The 25,309-nt window shown below is 35.3% G+C and overlaps 1 protein-coding gene across 2 annotated transcripts in view; it reads left to right on the top strand.

The window, feature by feature from the left end:
- NUP155 (nucleoporin 155) overlaps window positions 1-25,309 on the top strand; it is a 75,580-nt gene that overhangs the window by 17,615 nt on the left and 32,656 nt on the right. For both annotated transcript variants that reach the window (XM_001372459.5, XM_007487440.3), the window contains exons 7-20: window positions 8,149-8,254; window positions 8,905-8,978; window positions 9,293-9,384; window positions 10,854-10,951; window positions 11,835-11,987; window positions 14,712-14,812; window positions 16,572-16,742; window positions 17,505-17,615; window positions 18,886-18,980; window positions 20,291-20,379; window positions 20,820-20,882; window positions 21,417-21,567; window positions 22,643-22,709; window positions 23,653-23,768. In XM_001372459.5, coding sequence (XP_001372496.2) covers window positions 8,149-8,254; window positions 8,905-8,978; window positions 9,293-9,384; window positions 10,854-10,951; window positions 11,835-11,987; window positions 14,712-14,812; window positions 16,572-16,742; window positions 17,505-17,615; window positions 18,886-18,980; window positions 20,291-20,379; window positions 20,820-20,882; window positions 21,417-21,567; window positions 22,643-22,709; window positions 23,653-23,768 — 1,487 coding nt within the window. The remainder of the gene's footprint in view (window positions 1-8,148; window positions 8,255-8,904; window positions 8,979-9,292; window positions 9,385-10,853; window positions 10,952-11,834; window positions 11,988-14,711; window positions 14,813-16,571; window positions 16,743-17,504; window positions 17,616-18,885; window positions 18,981-20,290; window positions 20,380-20,819; window positions 20,883-21,416; window positions 21,568-22,642; window positions 22,710-23,652; window positions 23,769-25,309) is intronic.

Here is a 25,309-nt window from a genome sequence, read left to right as displayed (position 1 = left end):
CATGTTCTGCTGAAAAGAAGGTATATTCATTTTTGTCCCTATTTATTTTTCTCCATATATCTATTAACTCTAATTTTTCTAATATTTCATTCACATTTTTTACCTTTTTCTTATTTATTTTTTGATTTGATTCATCTATATTTGATAGTGGTTTGGTTCAGGTCTCCCCCTTATATAATTTTGCCATCTATTTCCTCTTTCAATTCTCCTAGTTTCTCCATTAGAAATTTGGGTTCTATACCATTTGGCGCATACATGTTGATTGGTGATATTTCCTCATTGTCTATACTGTAAACCTTAAAATTTCTTAGACTTATAAATGTTGGAAATTTCACCATTGGGAAATTTAATACTTGGAAAATTTCTTAGTGATAGTCTATTGGAATGTGAACCCCATTGGCATGGGAGGTTCCTCCTCCCTTCTTAAGATTACTTTAGGACAGAAACCTTTTGCTGAACAATGGAAAGGGCTTTGACCTATGCTTAAGCACAGAACAGGAATTTCTTTGAGTCATGATTGATTTTAGAATTGATACAATAGAGATACTTGGAATGACAGAACCAGGTCTTGGAAAATAAAATTTCCACCCTACTCAGTCCTAACAGGATTTAGGAAGGGCTGCAGCATAGATCAAAATTTAATTATTCCAATCTCTACTCTACTCAGGGTAACAGGATTTAGGAAGGGCTGTAGCAAAAGATCAAGATTTAATTATTTGAGAATATGACCTTCAACAGACATGTGCAAAGCCACAGACCTCTGGGCGGTCCTGGGTTAAGCTAGAGCCACCATTGGCACAGGGAAAATGATGGACAGTGATTGGTAGATGTGAGAACTGAGGGGAGGGAACTTGGATGGTTTCCTTAAAGATAGAGGGGGTATTTAAGCCCTATTCCCTTCTCTCCCCTTTCTCTCTCTCTCTCTCTCTCTCTCTATCTCTATCTCTAATTCCTTTCTTCCTCCTGTTTGTAATTAAACTCTATAAAAGGCTGACGGCTGACTTGAGTTTTCATTTAGGAATTACATAGCTGAATTCCTTGGCGACCTTAAATTAATATATATCAGTCTTTTAAAGTGATTTCCTTGTCACAATACTCCCTTTTATCAGGATGTATTTACCTTCTCTATCCCTTTTAATCGGGTCTATTTGTACTTTGGCTCTGTCATATAGCATGATTGTAAATCCTGCCTTCTTTCTATCAGTTGAGGCCCAATAGATCTTACTCCAATCTTTAATTCTGGCCTTGTGAGTATCCACTCGCCTCATGTGTGTTTCTTGAAGACAACATATGGTAGGGTTTTGGATTCTAATCCACTCTGCTATTAGTCTATGTTTTATAGGTGAGTTCATTCCATTCACATTCAAAGTTATGATTGTCACTTGTGACTTCCCTGGCATTTTGGTCTCTTCCCCTAATTCTGACCTTTCTTCTTTTGCTATAACCTTTTAAACCGGTGGTTTACTTTAAATCAGTCCCCCTAGTCTCCTCTCTTGATATGCTTCCCTTTTAAGCCCCTTCCTTTTTGTTCCCTTCTTTTATTTATTAATTTTTATTTAATTTTATTTATTTTTTTAGGGTCTGTTAATTTCCCTCCCCCCTCTCCTTCCCTTCCTTTTTGTACTCCCTTCCTCCTACCCCCCCTTAATTTTCCCTTCTCCCTTACCCTGTTGGATAAGATAGAATTCAAGATCCCAATGGATCTAGATGCTCTTCCCTCTCTTTGATTTCACTGAGAGTAAGGTTTAAGTAGTACCAATTATCATTATCTTCCTCTCCTTCTTATAAGAGAATTCTTCCCCTCCCCTTCCCATGTGTATCTTTGTGTGACAAGGATTATTCTATTTAATTTATTTCTATTTCTTCAAGTATGTCTTGATACCATCATGGATTCCCCCCTCTCTTTTTATTTTCCCCCCTTTCTCCATATCATCTTTATGCCCCGATCTTTCCCTATGAGTGAGTCTTCTAATTACTCTAATAATGCATACAGTTTTTGAGAATTACGTATAACATTTTCCCCACATATTAATATATATAATTTGATTTAAATGTAGACCTTATAGAAAAGAGTTTGAATAAAAGGGGAAAAAAAACATTTTTCTCCTTTTCCCTTTCTTTCATATTTACCTTTTCATGTTTCTCTTGCTCTTTGTGTTTGGATATCAAACTTTCCACTGAGTTCTAGTCTTTTCTTTACAAATATTTGGAAATCTTCTATTTTGTTGAATGCCCATACTTTCCCCTGAAAGTATATAGTCAGTTTTGATGGATAGGTGATTCTTGGTTGAAGACCCAGCACTCTTGCCTTTCTGAATATCGTGTTCCAGGCCTTGTGGTCGTTCAGTGTGGAAGTTGCCAGGTCTTGTGTGATCCTGATTGGAGCTCCTTGGTATCTGAATTGTTTCTTTCTGGCTTCTTGTAAGATTCTCTCCTTAGCTTGAAAGCTTTGGAATTTGGCAATTACATTCCTTGGAGTTGTCTTTTGGAGATTTAGTATAGAGGGTGTTCTTTGAACATTTTCGATTTCTATTTTGTCCCCTTGTTCTAGAATCTCAGGGCAGTTTTCTTGGATAATATCTTGTATTATGATGTCAAGATTCCTGTTTATTTCTGGCTTTTCAGGTATACCAATGATTCTCAGATTGTTTCTCCTTCTGCTGACTTCCTGATCTGTTAACTTGTCAGTGAGATATTTTATTTTGTCTTCTAATCTGTTAATTTTTTTGACTTTGCTTTATTAATTCTTGCTGTTTTGCAAGATCATTGTCTTCCAGTTGCCTAATTCTGGTCTTTAAAGGCTGGTTTTCCTTTTCCGTTTGGTGCTTCCAGCTGTTTATCCAATTGAGAGTTCTTGTCCCTACAATTGTTAAATTCTCATTGCATTATTTCCCATTTTTCCTGCCAGAAGGCTTCCATCTTTTTGATAACCTCCAATTTAAATTCTTCAAGAGCTTGTGGACAATTTCCATTTCTTTTGGAAGGTTTTGGAACATTTACTTGGGTATCCTCTTCTGCTATTTCCTCTGTTTTCTATATTTTTCCTCCGTAAAAACCATCCAAAGTAAACACCTTCTTATTGCTTTTCTTGGTGTTTGGAAGTTGTTCCTGGGCACCGTTTGCCATATCTATGGTTTTCCCTTCCCTTTCCAGTCAGGAATCTGAGTGAGGAGGGCTAGCTCTCTGTGTATGAATCTAATGCTCAAGGCTTTTTGCCTCGGGCCAACTCTCAATTCTCTGCAGCTTGGCTATCTTCCCCAGGGAACCCAAGGTCAGCCCTCCCCTGCCTGCCAGCGTTTTGGGTGTTACTACTCTCAGGGGTGAGTCCTTGGTGGTCTTATTTAACTCCCAAGACCTATTGGTGCCCCTTGCTCACTTCGCACACTCGTTGATTATGGTGCATTGGTTCTGAGCACCCGAAGTCTGAGTTCCCTTTGCCCGCCTGCCGGGGTTTCCGGTGTTACTTTTCTCAGGGGTAAGTCCTTGGTGGTCTTAGTAGCTTCCCAGACCTGGAGGTGCTCGTTGTTCACTCATGGTGAACCCCTCCATCACTTGTTGGTTCTGGCATGCACTGACTTTAACTCTGGCTCCGTAGGTGTGGTGGGGGAGAGTAGGTCCACTCAGGTTTGGGTGGGAGTTTTTTCATTCCCTTTTAGTGTGGAAATGCCCATATCCCACATACCTTCAGTGCTGCTCCCTGCTGTAGATTCCCTCCATTCTAATGAGGATGGTTTTTGGGGGGTCTTTTTAGGTCATCTGTATCGTTGGGTCTGAGGAGGGGAAGCAACCCACATCTAATCTACCGCCAGGTTTACCCAGAAGTCTCATATTTGTCATTTCTTATGACACAATAATTCTATTACATTCATGTACTGTAATTTGTTCAGTCATACCTCAATGAATAGACATCTACTTTGTTTGCAAGTCTTTGCTATCACAAAAAATATTGCTATAACTAGTTGTATATGGAACTTTTTATTAGTGACCTTCTTGGAATATATGCCTATTGGTGGAATTTCTAGGTCAGAGTAAATGGACAATTTAGCCACTTTTTTAAAAAAAAATTGCTTTCCATAATGGGTGTGCTAATTCACAACTCCATCAACAGTGAATTAGAGTGCTGATCTTTCCATAGCTTTCTTCTAAAACTAGAGGTTTATGTCCTTTTACTACTTGTCTTTACTACTTATTGAAGGAAAGATCTTAGCCTTGTATAGTTGTATCAACTTGCTATATATCTTGGGTATCAAATTTTTATTAAAGATTTTTGATGTCATATTTTTACTCATTTGACAGCTTCTCATACTCACTGAATTTATCTTGTTTTATCAAAATTTTTTTGTTTTGTCATTTAAATTATCTCTTACATCTTTTGTGATCCCTTCTCTTAAGAATTCTTCCTCCAATCATATATCTGAAAAAGTGTTTTTTTTTTTTTTAAGCCCTTCCATCTTGGAGCCAGTACCGTGGCTCCAAGGCAGAAGAGTGGTAAGGGCTAGGCAATGGGGGTTAAGTGACTTTCCCAAAGTCACACAGCTAGGAAGTGCCTGAGGCCAGATTTGAACCTAGGACTTCCCATCTCTAGGCCTGGCTCTCAATCCACTGAGCTACCCAGCTGCCCCCAGTACTTCATTTTACAGAGAAGAAAATACCACCAAAAGATGGTAGAATAAAGTAGAATTCTGTCTAGTGCTTTTCTTACTAAATTGCATTATTTTCCCATAGAAAATCACACTGAGAAGTTACAGAAAATAGTAGTAGTAGTGGTAGTCTCTCGGTGTCCGAGAATGACTATTGTCTTTGTGCATTATCATCTATTGATATACCCTCATGTGGCTTTGAAGTCCAAAGACTGAGGTGCAAAGTTTGTGGCACATGGGGCATGGGACTCCAGTTGTTACGGGAGGTGTGGTTGTGGCCTGGTGTCGGCGTTCATGCGCAGCAGCAAGACGTTGACGTCGCTCATCTTCAAAGGTGGCGGCGGCATAGTGAATGTGGGTTCGCCAGCTGCTTCTGTCAGAGGCAGCGAGTTCTAGTTGCTTTGGTGTAATGCCAGCCCACTTCAAGTTTGACTTTAGCTGATCCTTGAATCTTTTCTTTGATCGGCCTTGTTTCCTGAGTCCAGCTGACAGTTCACCATAGAACACCTGTCTTGGTATTCGCTGTGGGTCCACGCGGATGACGTGTCAGACCATCGTAGCTGGGTTTTGAGGACCATGACTTCGATGCTGGTGGAGTTGGCTCTGTCGAGGACTTCCTGATTGGTGATTCGGTCCTGCCATCAGATCCTCATGATTGACCGGAATTGCTCCAATTGTTTCATGTGCTTCCGGTACAGTGTCCATGTCTCGCAACCGTACAGGAGCGAGCTGAGGACCACTGTGTTATACACTTTGAGCTTTGTTGCAGTGCTTACACCGCTGTGTTGGAGGACTTTGCAGCGCAGCCGCCCGAGTGCCTGGCTGGCCTTTTGGATCCTGGCATTGATCTCATGGTCTAGGGACCCGTCGTTGGCGATGGTGCTGCCCAGGTACTTGAAAATGTTGACGTTAGAAAGCTGTGTGCTGTCGATTGTAATGCACAGCTGGTTCGTTGGCCTCCCTGGTGCAGGTTGGAACAGCTCCTCTGTTTTGCTGAGGCTGATAGTCAGGCCAAACAGTTTTGTTGTGGTGGAGAACCTGTCCACAATGGTTTGGAGATGATTTTCTTTGTGGGCCATGAGAGCACAGTCATCTGTGAAGAGAGCTTCCAGGATGAGTCTCTCTGTTGTCTTTGTTTTTGCAGTCAGGCGGCAAAGGTCGAATAGTGAGGCATCCAGTCGGTATTTGATGTAGACGCCCAGGTCTAGATCCATCACAGCATGTCGTAATACTTGGGTGAAGAATAGGTTGAATAGTCCTAGAGCAAGGACACAGCCATCTTTCATGGTCCTGGCCAACGCGGGCGTTGAATTCTCCCAGTAGTATCAGCTTGTCATTTGTGGGCACTGAGTGCAGGATGGCACTCAGGTCAGAGTAGAACTGTTCGATGGTCTCCTCTGTGCTGGTCAGTGTTGGGGCATATGCGCTGATGATTGTGGCATACCGGTCTTTGCTGAGAGGCAAACGGATCTTTATGAGCCTCTCGCTGATGCCCACAGGCAAGTCTGGCAGCTGTTTAAGCAAGCTGGTCTTGATGGCCAGGCCAACGCCGTAGATTTTGTCTTCATTTGTGGCTCTACCTTTCCAGAAGAAGGTGTATCCTGTGGTGGGTTCGCTGAGTGATCCCTCTTCTGGTAAGCGTGTTTCACGTAAGGCTGCGATGTCAATGTTATATCGCACCAGTTCTTTACCGATTAGAGCTGTTCTTCTCTCAGGTCTTGGGGTATTCTCTCTATCAAGTAATGTTCTGCTGTTCCATGCTCCTAGTAGGAGTTTCTTTGTATTTTTTCTTTGATTTTGACCGCTTAAAGGGGATGACCCGCCAGCCGCGGTGTGCTGACTGGGTGTTTGTAGGGCAGGCAATGTTTGGGACACCTTTTCTAGTCCCCTCCCTTGATTAGGGTGAGCAGTGCTGTCCTAGAGAGGGCTGCTCAGTCGCCCAGGATGCTGCCGAACGTCCCTGCTGCCCTACGGGGCCGAGCGACCACTGGTCCATGGGCCGCCTACGTGCAGGATCGTGACTACAACTGCCAGTGGTCACCTCCACCTGTTGTGTCGCCACTCCCCCATTGCTGCAGGTCTTGAAGAGGGTGGACGGGGTTAGAATAGATGAGTGTGCACAAAGATACTTGTGCGTGAAGGAGATTTAAGTGGAAAAGTCAATGCACAGAGACAGTCCCACTCTCTTGGCATTGGAAGCCTAGGTCCAGTGGCACGAAAAGTTGTTACACCTGGAGACTTCCTCAGCTGCATTGGATGGCCGTGTTGTCTTTTGTGCTCCAACATGTCCTAAGCACTCCACAGTGCTTTGCTGCGTCGCCATCTCAGCCTTTGAACCTTCTTATTCTTTCTTCCTCCTGTTCCACCGAAGCAGTCTTCACATGCTGGGTGAGCAAAGCCCTGGTTCACCAGGGGTTGACGACCCAATGGCTACCCTCACAAGGTTTAGCCGGCCTGTCGAAGCCGTTGCCCAGGGTGTGGCCGCTGCCACATGCTAGCAGATACTGGGAACCACAAGTGAGAGCTGGGTGTCAGGTGGGGGTCAGAGGCTGGAGAGCTGTCCTAGGAGGGCAAGACAAGTCCTCCATACCAAAGATATTACTCCTCCCTGAGCACCCCATACACCCCAGAATATAATTACTTAGAATTGTAACATCTTTTTTTATGATAGTCAGCATATTGATCCTTAATAAATTAGGTTGAGTAAATTTTTTTTAAACTATAGAACATATATGTGACTTTTCCCACAATACTCCCTCCCTTTGAAAGAACTGTGCCTTGCCTAAAGTGTCTTATTCATGTTAACTTTTTATTGTTGTTGGCTTATTTTCCAGAAGTCATAATAACTTCTTTCGGGGTATAAAGCCAACAACAGAATTACTAAATCAGAAAATCGAAATGCTAAAAAGAATTTTATAAGTTTTTTCCATAATTCTAAATTATTTTCCAAAATAGTTGAATATCTAAGGCCTTTCTGATTCCCACTCCATTTGTTAATGTTTTCCCTTCAAAACAACCTTGTATTTAATTCTGTTTATTCTTTTATATGTACATGTTTTTTTCCTTCCATCCCTGCTTTTATCTCCCTGAAATCACCAATAATGAACATATGCCTTGTTCTACACTTTTATTATAATACTAAATGTCTCCACCTTCATTTTCAAGGCATAGTCCTCTGGAGAAGTTTGCTGTTACTGCTATGATTGAGTCTTTTATAAACTGCTTAGAATATGTGTATTCTTATTCCTACTGCTTGGTTAAGAATTTTCAGGAAAATGTAAAAATTGGTTTACCAGTATATAGCATTTCCACAACATTTCTTGGGGAAAAATAAAGATAAATGTATGAGCAAATAGCTGGTTTGAAGCTGTTTAATGACATTCCACAATTTTAGATTTTAACAGTCCTTTGTAAGCCATTGACATTTTATGCAACAGATATACAATGAAAATTGAATAATTACTGTGGAGGAATTAACATAGCATTACAATCTTTTATATTCCTCCAGGCAGAATCCGGCTGGTTTAGCCAGAGGTGCAGAAAGATAAACCACTCAAAGAGTTCACTTTCTTTCCTTGTTCCATCATTGCTTCAATTCACGTTCTCAGAAGATGGTAAGAAACTATCAAAGTCACAGATATCATATCTATACTTATTGTAGTAAATTGATAATGTTTTATTGGTAAGTCTTCATCCTTTTATGAAAGACTTATTTTGCATTGATATTATTAACATATGGCTGCTGCTATTAACATTCTTTACACAGAGATGTTGTGGGATACTGAAAACTATGTAGGCAGACCAGAAGAAATTGCAAAAAGAGTAAAATATATGCCATCTTAAGTAAATACTTATAAATAAACTTGAAAATTTGGGGTCCTATTTGTCTACAAAGACTTGTTAGGGGGAACTATTAGTTTAGATATGGGATTTTCATGAAATATAAGGTATCTACCTGTTAATTAAATGAAACACTTCTATGAAGTAAATCATGTACATTCATGGAAATTTTTTGCTGTCTTCATGAATAAGAAATGTATAAAAAATAAAAATACAAATGATTTAAAATTTAGTATACACAGTTTTATGGGGGGGGGGGGAGCAATTTTTTTTCCTAGACACTTTCCACCAGTTATTTCATCTCTTTACACCTAGTAATTGGGAAGAATGTCTTAAGGCATAGTGGTTTGGGTAGCAAACTTATCTTGTTTTAAATGACTTATGTTCAATTTTGGTCTGTGTTTTTTTCTCCCCTCAATCTTAGATCCCATTGTACAGATTGCAATCGACAATTCCAGGAACATCTTATACACCCGCTCAGAGAAAGGAGTGATACAGGTAACTAATAATATCTAACATGAAAATAAAAGAAATATTCTCTTTATTAGTGGAAAAGATTGGATCCTCATTAAGATATTGATGGATTTCTAGAGCTATTTATCCTTTAAAAAACCATTCTCAAAGTATTTATTAGAAGTCCTTTAATGTAACTACCAACATTGACCTTTCTTTTTTCATTGTTGCATTGAAGATATATAAAATAAGCTTGGGAAAAGTTTTATTTGAAGAAATGTGTACATGCATTTTGTGTACCTTTTTTTTTCATTTTTTTAAAAGGAGAGTACTATTTGAACATCATTATTTAATTATAGGTTTATGATTTGGGCCAAGATGGAAAAGGAATAAGCAGAGTTGCTTCCGTTTCACAGAATGCTATTGTTTCTGCTGCTGGAAACATTGCAAGGTAAATGTAAAAAGGAATATTAAGTACTTCCATTCCAGATACATCTATATTTCTCATTCATTTATTAAGACCAATAAATGAGGTTGACCATGTCTCTATAATTAAAAATTTTATGAATTAAAATGGGGATTACACTTTCATTTCTGAAAAGAATTTTGACTACACATTTTATCTCTTAAAAGAATCAACTAAGCCTGAGGCCCTGCTCTAAAATATAAGATTGGTAAAATTTAGGCCTGCTCCCCAAACGCAAATTTTTGTTTATTCTTCAATCAGCAATAAAAATTGTAATACAAATAATGACCCTTGACCATGACAGACCACGATTGTATTTTATGAATTTGTTACTTGTTCTTTCTTGCTTTTACCTTTTTTTTTTAAGGAAGTTAATCTATACCGATGAATTTTATTTTGTTCTTGATACCACTCTCAGGATATATCCAATGACATTTTTAGGTCAAAGAGTTGATCTAGTATAACTTTTTCCCAGATTCTTTTCTTTTCAGAAAACCCTTACCTTCTATCTTAGAATTGATAATAAGTACCAGTTCCAATCAGCAGGTTCAGTTACTTGCCCAGGGGCACACAGCTAGGAAGTATGTAAGGCCAAAGAGTACTTCCTGTCTCCAAGCCTGGTTCCCTATCCACCGAGCCACCTATTTTTCCCTCCAGATTGCTTTCTAAAAAGATTTTTACTAGTTTGTAATGTGTATAGCTTTTTCTAGGCAACCCAGCCAGCATTGCATTTTATTGCTTTTACTTATTTTTGCCAGGTTCATATGAGTTACACCTCAGTATTGTTTTAATTTGTATCTCCCTGATAGGTCACATAGTCATTTTTTTTTTCAAAATTATTATTAACAATTTGTGATTCCTCTTTGGAAAATCCTTTCATATTCTTTGACTTCCTTTGTAGACTAGGAATTAATTTTGCCCATATTTGACTATTCCTTCATATCAAGTTCTTGATATGTTGTTCTTATCTAATAACTTGCAATGAATATTTTCCCCATATATTCCCATATATATTTTTCCTATAATTTTTCTTTTCAAATGGGAATATTCCTAGTGTTTCTCTGCTGTGTATAATACTGGTTATTGAGTTTTTAAGAAGTTAATCTGGGGCAACTAGGTGGCTCAATGGATTGAGAGCCAAGCCTAGAAATGGAAGTTTCTGGGTTCAAATCTGGCCTCTGACACTTCCTAGCTGTGTGACCCTGGGCAAGTCACTTAACCCCCCCTTTGCCTAGCCCTTATCTCTCTTCTACCTTGGAACCAATACTTAATATTGATTCCTTGTACAGAATGTAAGGGTTTAAAAAAAAAGTTAATCTTACATTTGATTAAAATATGTTCATCATTGTAAAAATATTTTTTGTAAAAATCTCCCCAATTGTGTTTTACTGCACATTTTTTGACATCATGAAATTTTGTTTGAAGAACTTAGATGCTTTTCTGTTGCTTTTTAGGACCATAGACCGTTCTGTTTTTAAGCCAATTGTCCAAATAGCAGTAATTGAAAACTCAGAATCCATAGACTGTCAGTTACTGGCTATCACACATGCAGGTATGTTTAAGTCATCAAATAAAGTAATAAACATTTTTTGTTTCTCTCTTGTATCAGTCACTCACTATATGAAACATCATACCACAGTCCAATGTAAAGCCAGCAAAGACCTTGAAGACTTCTAGTCCAAACTTCTTATTTGGATAAAGAAAATAAAAGAAGACATAGAGCATGCACAGATGTGTGCATATGCACATGCACATATTTCCATTATAGAATTTTTTTTAAGTCTTATTTTGAATGGATAAGGAAATTAACCAACAGAATTGTTAAATTCCTGCTATGTGCCAGGCATTCTGCTAAGCACTGGGAATACAAAGACAAAAATCAAATTGCCCTCAAGGAACTTCTGTCAGGGATGAGAGCATATATGTATAAAATTATATACAAAACTCATATAAAACATACAAGGTTATCGGGGGTTTGGGGAAGGTGATATAAATAAGGAGGCAAGGGCAGAATGGTGGAAAACCTTCTTTTAGGAAGTGGTACTTGATTTGAGCATTGGGAAAGAGTCAGGGGAGGCCAAGAGGTCATAAATATTAAATAAGGTTTAAAGATGTATTAGAAGCAGAGCTGGAGCTAGAGGTTATATCCTCCAACCCTGTTATGACTTTGGAAACCCTGTGCTTACCACAAGTTGAATAACTGCTTCACTATCAATTAAAAACAAAAAAAATATTTTTAGTTGATTGTGTTAGCTATAGTTTATTGAACTCAAGTCAGTATTCCTATGGAACAATTTAAGTGAATTAAACATTTATGAGTTTAACAGAGTTCTTCCTTTCTGAATAAAAATATTGATCATGAATGTTTGCCACTAGCAAGCATTTTAGTTTTTCCATTTTAAGTTACTGATTTTTTAATTTTCCCATATCCCTAGGTGTAAGATTATATTTCAGCTCATGCCCATTTAGACAGCCATTTGCAAGGCCCAATTCTCTGATACTAGTTCATGTCCGGTTACCTCCTGGATTTTCAGCTTCTTCAACTGTGGAAAAGCCATCAAAGGTGCATAGAGCTCTTTATAGCAAAGGTAAGTAAAGTTTGAAAAATAAAGAATTAACAAAATCAGGAATAATGAATAAGGTACTGTATCTACATGAGAGCAAAGACAAATCATATTTAAGCATTTAGGAAAATGGTTTCTTGAATATTTATATTTTTACTCATAACTGATTATTTTGAGTTACAGCCTTAATTTATTGTTCTTATATATTTTTAAATGGTATTTTTAGTTTTAATTATTCTACATTGATAATATTTTGAATTGACATTTTAGAACTGATCTGGCTAGATGTTAATAGAAGTTTTCTCAACTCTCCTTAAGGACTATATACACTGTTCCCACCACCCTTTCTCTCCCCTCAATCAGTCCTTGCTATCTTTCCTTAGTTATATGCAGCCATGTCCCAATTATTGTGAATCACAAATCTCTTCAACTGAGCATATGTATTTGAATCTGTGCAATTTGAAATTACAATATTTAAAATGTAGTCATTGGTTCCCATGTGAATTTGTAGTTTAGCCATTTCATGGCATTCATTATTTGCCCTAATGGAGGACCCATCTTAAATCAATACTATGCCTCAGTATAGGCCTTGTGATATGAATAGTTTTTTGTTTCAATTCATATACTGTTCATTATTGGGTACACATCTAACTTCTATTGCTCTTTACCTCAAAGAAATTGCTATGATTCTTCAGTTTTTTTCTTTTTACCCTCTCCTTTCTAGTACATCAGATCTCTCAGGCAACTAGTCACCATTATCAACCATCAGCCCTTAGAATGTAGCCAAATCCTTTACTAATTAAAGACTAGGAAGGAAATGGAAAAACAGTCAGCATAGCTTCTCAGAAGTCCTTAGGTGAATTATCAAACTCTGTCCAAACTTGATAAGATTTTTCTATTGTCCCATTAGTTTAAGACTTAGGCCACAAAATGTTCCCTGAGTGTTTTTTCTTTCATTCTCTATTAATTTAATGCTTTTTGTTATATCTATTCACAGTATAACTTTTGAGACAGAAAAGTGGATCTTAAGCCGAGTTATTTCAGTTGTTCCACATTATAGACATTTACAATATTGTTATTTAATGCTACAATCATTTTAATATTTTCTCTATGAGAATTCAGTTATGCTTTTCTAATTTACATTTTATTTTTGATGTTAACTATTCTCCAAGTTTAAACATTATTAAAAATGAAAATTTAATTTTGCTTATGATGTCATAGCATGAATGTTGCTGAAATTAGTTTTGCTTATTGTTAGACATATAAAGTTCAGTGTACTCTAATATGTTTGACAAAAATATTTAGCATTTCTTTAGCAACTTTTACAATTAAAAGATGAAAAAATTAAGATCTCAATTTGTTTAAACTCCAGATTCATTTGATTTTTTTTAATATAATATGAGAGCTACTTTGTGAATAAGTATTATTTACATTGTCTTTCCACTGTCAGTTGGTGTTCTAATTTTTTTCCTTGATAAAATTTCTTAACCACATCAGTAGTACATATGTGAAATCATTTGCTTTCGGGGATAATAATGAACTCATCCACTAATACCAACAGCCAGGGTGGGAAGAGAGCACTAAGCCACCAGCAGTACAGTTAGTTAAGAAGGAAAGGGAATTGAGGACAAAGATGTATTTGACTGCATGTATGTCTTTGAAGATTTTCTAAAGATAAATTGTTGGGGGGGGGGGGGGGTTTGGTTGTTTTTTTGTTTTGTTTTTTTTTTCCATTTACCTGGTTTTAAAAACTTTTGCACCTTTGCACACTGTAAGGGGAAATTTTAGGATTATGACTTAATCTAAATTTAATTGGTCACCAGGGGAAATCCCAAATAATACCCAACTCAGTTTGGAAATTTTATGGTGGTTTAATTAATATAGAGGGAAAGAATTAAGAAGAAAAGAGAGGGAAAGGGTATAGGATTTCTCTCAGCCTAGCCTGTGCCAGGGGGAGTTTCAAAGACCTCCGCCATAAGGTCTTTTCAGAAGATTAGAGGCTTCCTAAGAGGATAGTGTTTGGAAGATAAAGGCAAAAGGAATCAGCCTAAATTTCGAGAGAGCTCAGAGAAGATGCCTCACCTGAACTAGGTTACTAAGCTTCCCCCAGAAGTGTATCAAGGACACTCACCGCCAAACCCGGACAATAGCTGCCACCATGCCAAGACACTCAGCATGCTGCCGCCACAGCCACCTCTCCACGAAAAGAGGCTGGAGAGAGGAAGTGATGCCAAATATATAGACCGTTGTTACACCACTTTCCAGTGTATCACGTGTACCAATGGTAGCTTAAGCTTGACTTTAGACAGCCCAAGGGTCTGTCAGTTGTTTCTGATTTGTATTTGCTAGCACATGTCTGTCATAGGCCGTCCTTCTCAATACTTAATCCTTAAGTAGAGGTGTAGACATTCCTGTTTTGTTAGACTAAGCATGGTGGAATAAATCTAAAATTCACAACACAGATAATGTAAAATTTGCTATGTTTACCATTACTTTGTGTCTTGGGATTGGCTAACATTTTAATACTGAATAATGAACAAAAAATGCAATAACTCTAATTTTAAACATTTTTCCTTTAGGACAATATGAATTAAAATTGAAGTAATTATTGTATTAATATTACAGTAGTCACTTGTCAAATAACAAATTTTAGATTAATTAATTTTTAGACTAATGAAATAACATTGGTTGTCTATATAATTTGGCTTAGTGTGTGTGCCATATTTATGTCACTTTTATTCATTTTAGGTGTTCTACTCATGGCAGCATCAGAAAATGAAGATAATGATATTTTGTGGTGTGTTAATCATGACACTTTTCCATTCCAAAAGCCAATGATGGAAACACAGGTAAATCATCCTGAGTACTCTGGATTTTAGATACAAATAATTTTAAAATGTAAATAACTTCCTGAAAAGAAAAGGGAGAACTATGATTTAGTTTGGGTATGTGCTTCTAATTATCTAGTAATATGAAATTGTATTAGAAAATTAAGTGAAATAGAACAATGATTACTTACTGTGTTGTAGTTTGTTCATTGCAAATCATTATCAATACTGTGTTTGCAGTGGATTTCATATAATTAGAATTTTTGAAAGTTTCATTTGATCTGCAGGAAACTATCAGAATAATCTATATTTACTCTTACTCTTACTATTTCCTCAAAATACATTTCTTTCATAATGAATATTCTTTTTCAATTCTATGGAAACTTACTGCTTTCTGGTCTTTCTTTCCTTCGTTAGGCAGTTCCTACATTTTAGATTGTTTTGGGATTACCTAGAATTTTTTACCAAAATTTTGGAGTTCAGGGAATAGTGATTGAAGAGTTGAAGGACAGAGCATCTTGATTTAGAAAAACTATAGGGGGCAGCTGGGTGACTCAGTGGATTGAGAACCAGGCCCAGAGACGGGAGGTCCTAGGTTCAAATCTGGGCTCACACTTCCCAGCTGTGTGACCCTGGGCAAGTTACTTGATCCCCATTGCCTAGCCCTTACTGCTCTTCTGCCTTAGAGCCAATACACAGTATTGATTCTAAGACAGAAGGTAGGGATTTAAAAAAGAAAAGAAAAAGAATAACTACAGTTATTACAGTTCTGGACAAAAAGAAAATACCACTTAATTTGGGCATAGACTTACCTGTGTAACCTCTCTAGATCTTAGTTTCCTTATCTATGACATTAGGGTTTCATACTAGATGATGTACAGAATCTTCTTCCAGTCCTACTTCTATGATCCTGTTAGTCAGCAAGCATTGGTTAAGCAGCTGGACAATGATAATACTAAGTCAAAGAATGAAACATTTCCTTCTTTCCCCTTTACATTGTATTAAAGGAAACAGCAAGTTCAAGTGTACATAAATTAAAAAGAAGTACAAGTAAATATAGGATAGATAGAGAGGAAATGCACTAGCCATTAGAAAAGATGATGCTTGAGCATCATCAAAGAAAGAGGCCAGGGTGGGGAGAGAGCATACTCTGGGGTGTGTGCATGTGTGTGGGGTGGGCAAAGGCTGTGAAGAACTCTGAAAGTTAAGAGAATTTCTATTTGATCCTATGAACCTCTTGGAGTTGATTGAACAGAGAAGTGACATGGTCAGATTTACATGTTAGGAAAATCACTTTGGTCATTCTGTGAAGAATTGCCTAGAGGAGGGCAGGATCCAAGGCAGGGAAACCATTGTAATAATCTAGCGAAAAGGTGATAAGGGCCCCATCTAAGCTGGAGGCTTTAGCAGTAGAAAGATGCAATTGCATCCCATATTATTTTATGGCTATTTTTTGGAGGAAAAGAGAAGAAATTAAGAAATTATATCAGTAAGAACTTAACTCTTCATAGCATATCATAAGTTATGTCACAAACTATAAGTGATTTCTAAATTCTGAAAATACTAATACCTTTGCCTTATTGATCACAAGGAATATGTGTGAGTTGGGGGAAATGCTGAAGATCATAAAAATCAAGAATTGTGTATTAAAGTCCATCATATGGTTAAGTCATATTGTGTTTATTAAATTATCTTTCCTTTCATTGAATAATAAAATGATTTTCTTAGAATTCTTACCTTCAGTTAATGACTTAAAATGATTTTTTTTCTTAACAAATAGATGACAACACGTGTTGATGGTCATTCTTGGGCTCTCTCTGCAATAGATGAGTTGAAAATGGATAAGATCATAACACCTTTAAATAAGGACCATATTCCAATAACAGATTCACCAGTTGTTGTGCAACAACATATGTTACCCCCAAAGAAATTTGTCTTGCTTTCTGCTCAGGTAAGCATATATTAAAATGGAGACAAAGAAAAAAGGAAAAAAGTTAAACAATAGATTTTAATATACTATATTTAGCATAATAACACTATCTTGGCTTATGTACATAAATATTTTCTCTAGTGAAGTCTTAGTGGAGTATGGTAATTTTTATATATCTTAATGGAATTATAATTTATATGTAGATCAAATATCTGGATAGTTAGGTCAGGAAGATTCATCTTCATGAATTAAAATCTGGCCTCAGTGGAGAAGGAAATGGCACACTATTCCAGTAACTTTGCTAAGAAACCCCCAAATGGGTTCAAGAAGAGTCAGACATGATGGCAACTACTGGAAAAAAAAACAAAACAGAAGATCAGATAATCTGATAACTGTAGATTATAGAAGAAGAATAAATAATAATTTCTAAATAATATCCTTCATTTGCTATTCAGTATTTTAAAATAAGATCCCATACCAACTTGTACTCAGTTTCTAAGAAGTTAGTAAAAAATAATTATTCCTTTTAGCATTAGCATTTTATTAGTATTTTCTTTTGAAATGTATTGTGTGGTTCTATGGATCAAGTATTATACTTGATGTTGACATTTCAGTGACTTCTGGGAATGTTTGGGGTTTTTTAAGTTTGTTTTCTTTAATTTTTTACAAAGGCATTGAGTTCATCATTTGAATATTCTTGGTGAGGATGCAGTATCTGATTTGTCTCTTGTTACTATGTAATTGCAGTATTTGTGCTCATCAATTTCTTGGTTTTTTCCTTAGGGAAGTCTTATGTTTCACAAACTTAGACCTGTGGACCAACTGAGACATCTCCTAGTTAGTAATTTGGGGGGAGATGGAGAAGAGATTGAAAGATTCTTCAAACTGCATCAGGTGAATATTTGCAACTCTTTGTTCTTGTCCAATTGTAGTAGAATGTTTAATTTTTTTCATATAATCCAAGTAGCCAATAGGTAATTTAAAAAAGTTTTGTGTTTATTATATGCCATAAAATTTTAGATTAAAGTTGGCCCAGGTGAGTTACTTTGGCTTAAGCTGGTCTTTTAAAAATTGAAAATTAATATAGTATTGAAGAATAATACAGTTAGCCAATTTGATCTCCTATTCTTTTTATATTTTTATTTGTTTAGTAGCTCCAATTTTGTCTGTCTTTACTGATGCTTGAGAATAGAACTGTATTTTCATCTGTTGTGATCTGTTCTGATTTTTCCTATATGTACATTTAGAACATACTTTAATTCATGTTATTACAAACCAGAGTCCTAGTTTAAAGTTTTAAATACAACTTTTTCTGTTTTATTCATTTGACTTTTCTTTACAAAACACAAAATGTACTTTTTCCTATCACTGATGGAGAAAAAAACCCATAATCAGAGGTATTGATTACTTTAATAAAAAGACTATAATTCAGAATAAACCAAGATAACCATTAAGGTTAAATACTAGAGAAGCTTTCACAACACAAAACATTACTGTTTTCTTAGTAGGGTAGTAAGTGAAAAATGCCCAGAAATTAAGAAATTGGGGTTAAATCAGGGAGCAAATTAGAAGTAGTAATATGAATAAAGTAAGATTTACATGCTATAATGTTATATCTGTTTTTAAAACAAGGCAGTATTAGCAGAGGGTTTGTGTTGTGTGTGTGTGTTGGCACATTAAAATAACTATTTTTTTATATTATTTAGTCAATTTAAATCATTATTCCTTTGTTACAAGAATCATATTCTTTCCCTCCCTCCCCTCCCTGCCCCCTTCCCGCAGCCGATGTGCAATTCCACTGGGTTTTACAGGTGTCCTTGATCAGAATCTATTTCTATGTTGTTGATGTTTGCACTAGGATGATCATTTAGAGTCTACATCCCCAACCATATCCCCCTTGACCCATGTATTCAAGCAGTTGTTTTTCTTCCATGTTTCTATTCCCACAGTTTTTCCTCTGAATGTGAATAGTGGTTTTTCTTGTAAATCCCTCTGAGCTGTTCGTTGCTACTAATGGAGAAGTTCATTACATTCAATTGTACCACAGTGTATCAGTCTCTGTGTATAATATTCTCCTTGTTCTGCTCCTCTCACTTTGCATCATTAAAATATATTTAAATACTTTAATATTTGAAATATTAATGGATGGTAGTATTTCCTATAGGAGGACCAGGCTTGTGCAACTTGCCTTATCCTGGCTTGCTCCACTGCTGCCTGTGATAGAGAGGTATCTGCTTGGGCAACTCGTGCGTTCTTCAGGTATATAGATAAATGTTGATTTCATCTGTACTTTTTTTGTTTAAGTTACATCTCTAAATCCTAGAATTATAACTTTTTAAATTAATGTATTTTGGGGGAAAGAGTAAGATTAGACCCAGGTTCAAATTGTCTGTTAATGATGAGTACCTCTTGATCCAGAAAGAAATGTCAGCCATTTATCTTCTGCAGAGATGCTAAGGGGATAAGAGAATAAAATTGTCTTTGATCAGGGACCATTGAAATTGAACAAATCACATTAACATAGCCCTTTTGAAACCAAAAAATGGTAAGGTGTACCTCCTTTCTCATATGCTCCTTACATAAACCTCAAGTGCAACTGTATTTTCGCCTTTCTTCTTCCTCATTTCTCCATTATTTCCTTCTCTCTTTCATTTCTTGACTCTCACTTAACATTTTGTGAGTCCATTGACAAATCTGTTACAAAATACAGGTTCTATTACAATAAATAACTTCATAAGCTTCACAACCAATGGACCCAGTTTGAAACCATACCCTTCCATTTGCCACTAGAATGACTGTGTACTAATTATTTAACTTCTCTGGGCCATGGTTTCCTCATTTGTAATAGCACTAGGCTAGACTGACTAATGATATTCCTACTACATTTCTTTTGGGGAATTAGCCTCTAGATATAAGCCCTCAGTGAAATATTGATGAGAAAGAATTCAATTGATTCTGTTTGGTTTCTGAAGGTGGGACCTAGAACAGCAACTTGAAATTACAAAGAAATGTATTTCAGTTCAGTATTAGAAAATGTATATATAAAAATTAGAGCTATCCCAAAGTATAAAAAGGTGCTTTGGAAATAGGGAGGTTAGTAAGTTTCTTGAATCTACCCTAAAGTCATTAATTGGATGCTTAAGACCACTTTTCAGTTATATTATAGAGTGGATCCATACTTAAGGTAGAAGTTTGAATGAATGACTTCCCTTTCAATTCTTAAGCGTCTACTGTTTTGTACTATTTATACAGTGAATATAAAATTTTTGAATTTGAGGGATTTTGAATAGTTCAAAAGAAATGTGTTCTTTCCTATAAATGTTTTGTATGAAAAAATATTTTTAGAAAGTGCATTATGATTTTAGAAATAATAGGAAGGAATAGCCTTTGTGAATATAATAAATACTATGTAAACATAAGTGCATTTTGTATAGAAAGATATCTGTAATGGGCATATGATTGTTAAAATTTTAAGAAGTGTATTTCAGTATAGAACTTTTGCCTCTTAAATATTTTGAACACCACTAACATGATTTCTGAAGTAATTCAGATTTTTTCTGTTAAAATAGATATGGTGGAGAGGCACAAATGCGATTTCCAACAGCAATTCCTCCTCCAAGTAATGTTGGACCCATTTTGGGGTCTCCCGTCTATCCTAGTGAGTACAAAACATTGAAATAAAACTATGTCAGTTTCTCTTTCAATTTTATTAATTCTGTATTCTTTTCCATAATGCATTTTTTTAAAATGTTGAAAGCATTTCATTCTGTCTTGATTTATTACTTCTGTTTTTTAGAAAGAATATACATGTCTTATCACCTTATATCTTAAAATTCTCATCACATACTGACAACATTTCCAGAAACATGATTCTGTGACAACTAAAACTTTGTGCCAATATTCCAAGTGAGAATTCAGAGAAATCCGTGAGGATTATTGAATTGACCCCAAAATGGGGAGTATTCAGCCTCCTTTGGCTCTACCCTTCCTTTCTATGGCAATGTGGGACTCACAGGCTCTTCAGACTTTCTTCTCTATAGAATCTATTTCAAAAGGCTTTTGTATTTCTTTACAAATATGGTCTGATTTTATTTTTAGGCTCCCCTGTGCCTGTTGGTAGTCCATATCCTAATCCATCCTTCTTGGGAACACCACCTCCAGGTACTTTGTTTTTGACCTAAAAACATTGAGAAGCTGAAACCTATCATAAAGATTCTTTTGTAAATATTTTACATTTTTATCTGTGGTAAGAATTGGCAGTGAAAGTTCTTATCCTTAAAATTCTTTTTACTTCAACTTAATTTGGAGACAATCAAGAAATGAGTGAAAATAGACTAGTTAGCAAAAGGGACATCATAATTGCCATTACTATGGGGCAAAGATGGTGCTCAGTTTGATAGAATGCCCTTGGTGCTATTCATTAGAAATACCTTACTTGGGATCTAGAGCAAACACATTCTGAAATAATTTCTAGTCATCTTCCACCTTCAAGAGAAACAGTGATATTGTCAGACTTCTTTACTGTACCTAATGTTCCTCTCTTAAAACATAGATATCCTAGGGTTCCACATATGGACTTGAATTAGGTATTAAGGAAAATGAAAGCACATATCTATTTATAGTGTAATGCATGTGAGAAAAAGCATTTGTCATTAAAGGTTTGGAAACTTTTTAAAAGATTTATGTGTGTCCTAGGATTGCAATCTCCTGCCATGTCAACACCAATGTATCTTACTGGAAGCCAGTTGCCGCAGTCTGCCGCAAATATTACTTGTATGACTGGGCCAGAGATGGTGTATTCTGGCAAACACAATGGTATCTGCATCTATTTCTCTCGAATCATGGGGTGAGTTACGTAAGGAAAACACATTTTTTTCAACTAGCTGAGTGACATTTTCTTTTTGTTATAACTTATACAAAATAATTTTTTTCCTTTTTTAGCTGTTAATAAATCTCATTGAATTAAAACAGAAATAGTTAAGCAAAACAACAATAAAAGTGGGAATTGTAAGTGATTTTATACATTGTCATGCTTTCTTGGTTTTTTTTTTAATTGTTCAAGTAAAGGGAGATTTTGTGCTACAAGATAGCATTGCCATCCATTTTATTTTTTTTTACGTACTTACTGATACATATTTTTATGTTGTTTCTATAAAATAATCTGTTTCCACATATTCAGCAAGCTATCCCTTAAAGAGAGAATAAAGAAATAGGAAAAACAAGTCAGCTCCTCCAATATATAAATTAAATCTGGCACCACATGCAGTATGCACCTAGAGAGTGCAAAAAGGAATGAGATACATTTTTGCAATTCTTTTTCAGGGCCAGATGTGATTATTATAATTATGCTCTGTCATGGTTCATTTTATTTTATTTATTTATTTTAAACCCTTACTTTCCATTTTAGAATCATTACTATGTATTGGTTCCAAGGCAGAAGAGTTGGTAAGGGCTAGGCAATGGGGTTGTGACTTGCCCAGGGTCACAGAGCTGGGAATTGTTTGAGGCCAGATTTGAACCTAGGACCTCCCATCTCTAGGTCTGGCTCTCAATCCAGTGAGCCACCTAGCTGCCCACCCCCTATGTAAAAATTGTCATAGTTGTATCTGTTTTTCCTGGTTCTCCTCATCTCAACTGACATCAGCTTATATAACTGCATCTCTGGATTATTCATATATTTTATCAGGATAATTTTAGCAACCAAACTTACACTATACTTTATATTATTTTCCTCTCAAGAGAAGTTTAATATGTGAAGTAAATTCAACATTTTGATATAATGTAAACTTAAAAAAACATGCTAAATTCTTCTGTATTGTGTATTTTACATTGCTGAGCTACAGGAAGGGCATTAACAGTGTTTACACTTGTTTTCATTGAGTCAACGTAATAGTTAATTAAAATGTTCTTTTGTTTTTCAGAAATATTTGGGATGCAAGTCTAGTTGTAGAGAGGGTATTCAGGAGTGGCAGCAGGGAGATTATTACAGTAAGTGTTGGGCGGGTGTGCCAACTTCAACTGAGCCAGTTTTTAGGGGTTTTTTGTGGGACTTTTTTGCTTTGTACTTATTAGGCTTTTTATTTATATGTTTTGTTAGGGCTTTCTTTTTAAATATTATCATCACATTAAGGGACTTGTAATGATTGTTTAAATTCTCCCAAAGTAATAAATATAATCAAGGAAACTAAATCTATACACTAGCTATGTTTAAATGTATGTTAGACTTTTTAATAAGAAACATTTTTGAGAGTGTTTGTACCTGGTGATTTCTATCAAGTAATTTAAATAAAATAATTTAAATGCAAAAGATTAAATTTTTTGAGAAAATGTATGCATTTTATACACATATACATATATATCATATATAACGGAAGCATAATTTTCAGGTCATTCAGAAATTCTATTTTATCTATAGTTAAAGATTATAGAATTGGAATGAATGGTCTTATTTATCTATGCACTTAGACTAGAATCAAATTCTCAGAGATCTTATAGGTCACCAAAGCCAAAATATTTTATAGACAATGACAAACAGCTAATGTGCCCTGGAATTTTCTTTTTGTTTCTCTAACATTAGCACAGTACCTGACACTGTGGATGCTTAATACATGTTTATTCATTGATTGATTACAAATATAAACCTGTCATATTTCTCTTCTGATTGCCTTTTTTTTAAACACAAAAGTTATCTGCCAACATTTTAGCTCTCAAAGAACTTTATTTTTGTATTCATTTACCTAGTTACTCCTCTGTTCTTGTCTCAATATATGAATTGGTAAATAGGTCCCTTCATTGTTCCCAAAAATCCTCTTTATCACAGTGAACCCATCAAGATATTTTTATTCTATGCTGAATGTTAAAGTTAATACTACATGTTTTATTCTGCAATGTAAAATTTTCCAGCTTTTAAAAATGTTTCTCTTATTTGTAGATTGAAAGTAGCGTACCACCTCAGCTGTTAGAGTCAGTGATACAGGAACTAAAAGGTTTACAAGAATTTCTGGACAGAAATTCACAGTTTGCAGGAGGACCCATTGGGAATCCACAGTAAGAACAAAACTTTTCTTTATTTCTTGAATAATTTTTTTATTTTAAATTAATCACTTGAGATTTATTAAGCCATCTTTACCATGGAGGTTAATATAATAATTGCTTATCTTCTTAAATATTCCCAGTAGCTAAAAAACTTACAAAAGCTAAATTTGCTTTCATTATTTATTATTTGTGTATAACTTCAACTTTACATATATCTTAAAATTATGATCTCTCATATTTCCTTATCAGTTAACAGTATCTATCTTAAAGTTTCCTGTTGATGTTCATTATTCTTTTTCTTATATTATTGAAATTGCATTGGGATTAAAAAAAAAATTAGCACTATTTAAATTACATTTATAACAAAACTCAATAAATCAGAATTTTAAAAACTATGGAATCTTAGTCTGTAACTTAAGCCACAAAATTAGAGCCATCTTACAATTTGCTCAAATAGAAGATGCATGATCAAATTTGAAAACAGTTTTATTTTTGCATTTTTTTTCACATTGCATCTATTTCTAACTATACCTCTGCCTTCCCCACTCCTGGCAAATCTTTCCCTATAATAAAGATGTGTAAAAAGAAAACACAGTTGATCCAAACCAAACAAAATTGTATTCATTTGTAACTGTATTTGATAGCATGTTCATATTCCAAACCCAGAACCTACCATCCCTTAACATTTAATAGGAACGTACATTTATTCTTGTTTTCATATGTCATTGTACTTATGTAATATTCAGTTGTAGTTTATTATTTATCATGGAACATAATTATTTATCCTTGAACTCCATGACTTTTAGCTTTGTTTTCTTTTTTAAAAACCATATTTGCAGTCTTTATGACATTTTCCTGATAAATCTTTATATCAGGCTTCAGAATTTTTTTGTTTCTATGTTCTTCAGTTACATTAATGTATCCTTAATTATTCAGCCATTTTCCTTTTTTTTGGTATATAGACATTTTTGTCATTCTTATTATATATTACCACATTGTTCTTAAAATTTTCTTAAGTCAATAGTTTCAACAACAATGTAATCAGTTAGCTGCCTCTACAATTTTGTCAAACATTTGAGTTTTGCCTTTTGCTTCTGTTGCCAATTTATTGAAATATTAAAGGTATCTCTCTGATTATCAGGGAATTCAAAGATCTTATTGTTATTATTAACAATTTGTATTTTTCATTTTAAAAACTTGAAAAATTCTTTAGAAATCTTCACTGGCTAATACACTATTAATTCTTATAGGTTTGTAGCTTTTCTGTGAATATCAAGCTTTTATCTGATATGTTTACTACAAATATTCAAATGTGCTTCTTTCATTATTTTAGAGCTAGAAGGATATTAAATTTGTGGATGAAAAATCCTTTTATATTTGTATTTTTTGTATATTTATATTTAAATAAATCCTTTATTTAAACTCTTATCTGATAACTGTTCTGGGTATTTTCTTGTTTTATGTGGTATGACACCTCAGTCTAAAACCCTTTTTGGCCATATAGATTTCAAACTTTGACAACAGTTTTTATTGAATAAGGATTATAGTGTTTT

This window comes from Monodelphis domestica, chromosome 3, assembly GCF_027887165.1.
Source record: "Monodelphis domestica isolate mMonDom1 chromosome 3, mMonDom1.pri, whole genome shotgun sequence".
NCBI classification, from domain to species: domain Eukaryota; kingdom Metazoa; phylum Chordata; class Mammalia; order Didelphimorphia; family Didelphidae; genus Monodelphis; species Monodelphis domestica.
Note: the sequence above shows the minus strand (reverse complement) of the source record. Positions and strands in the feature narration are given on the sequence as shown.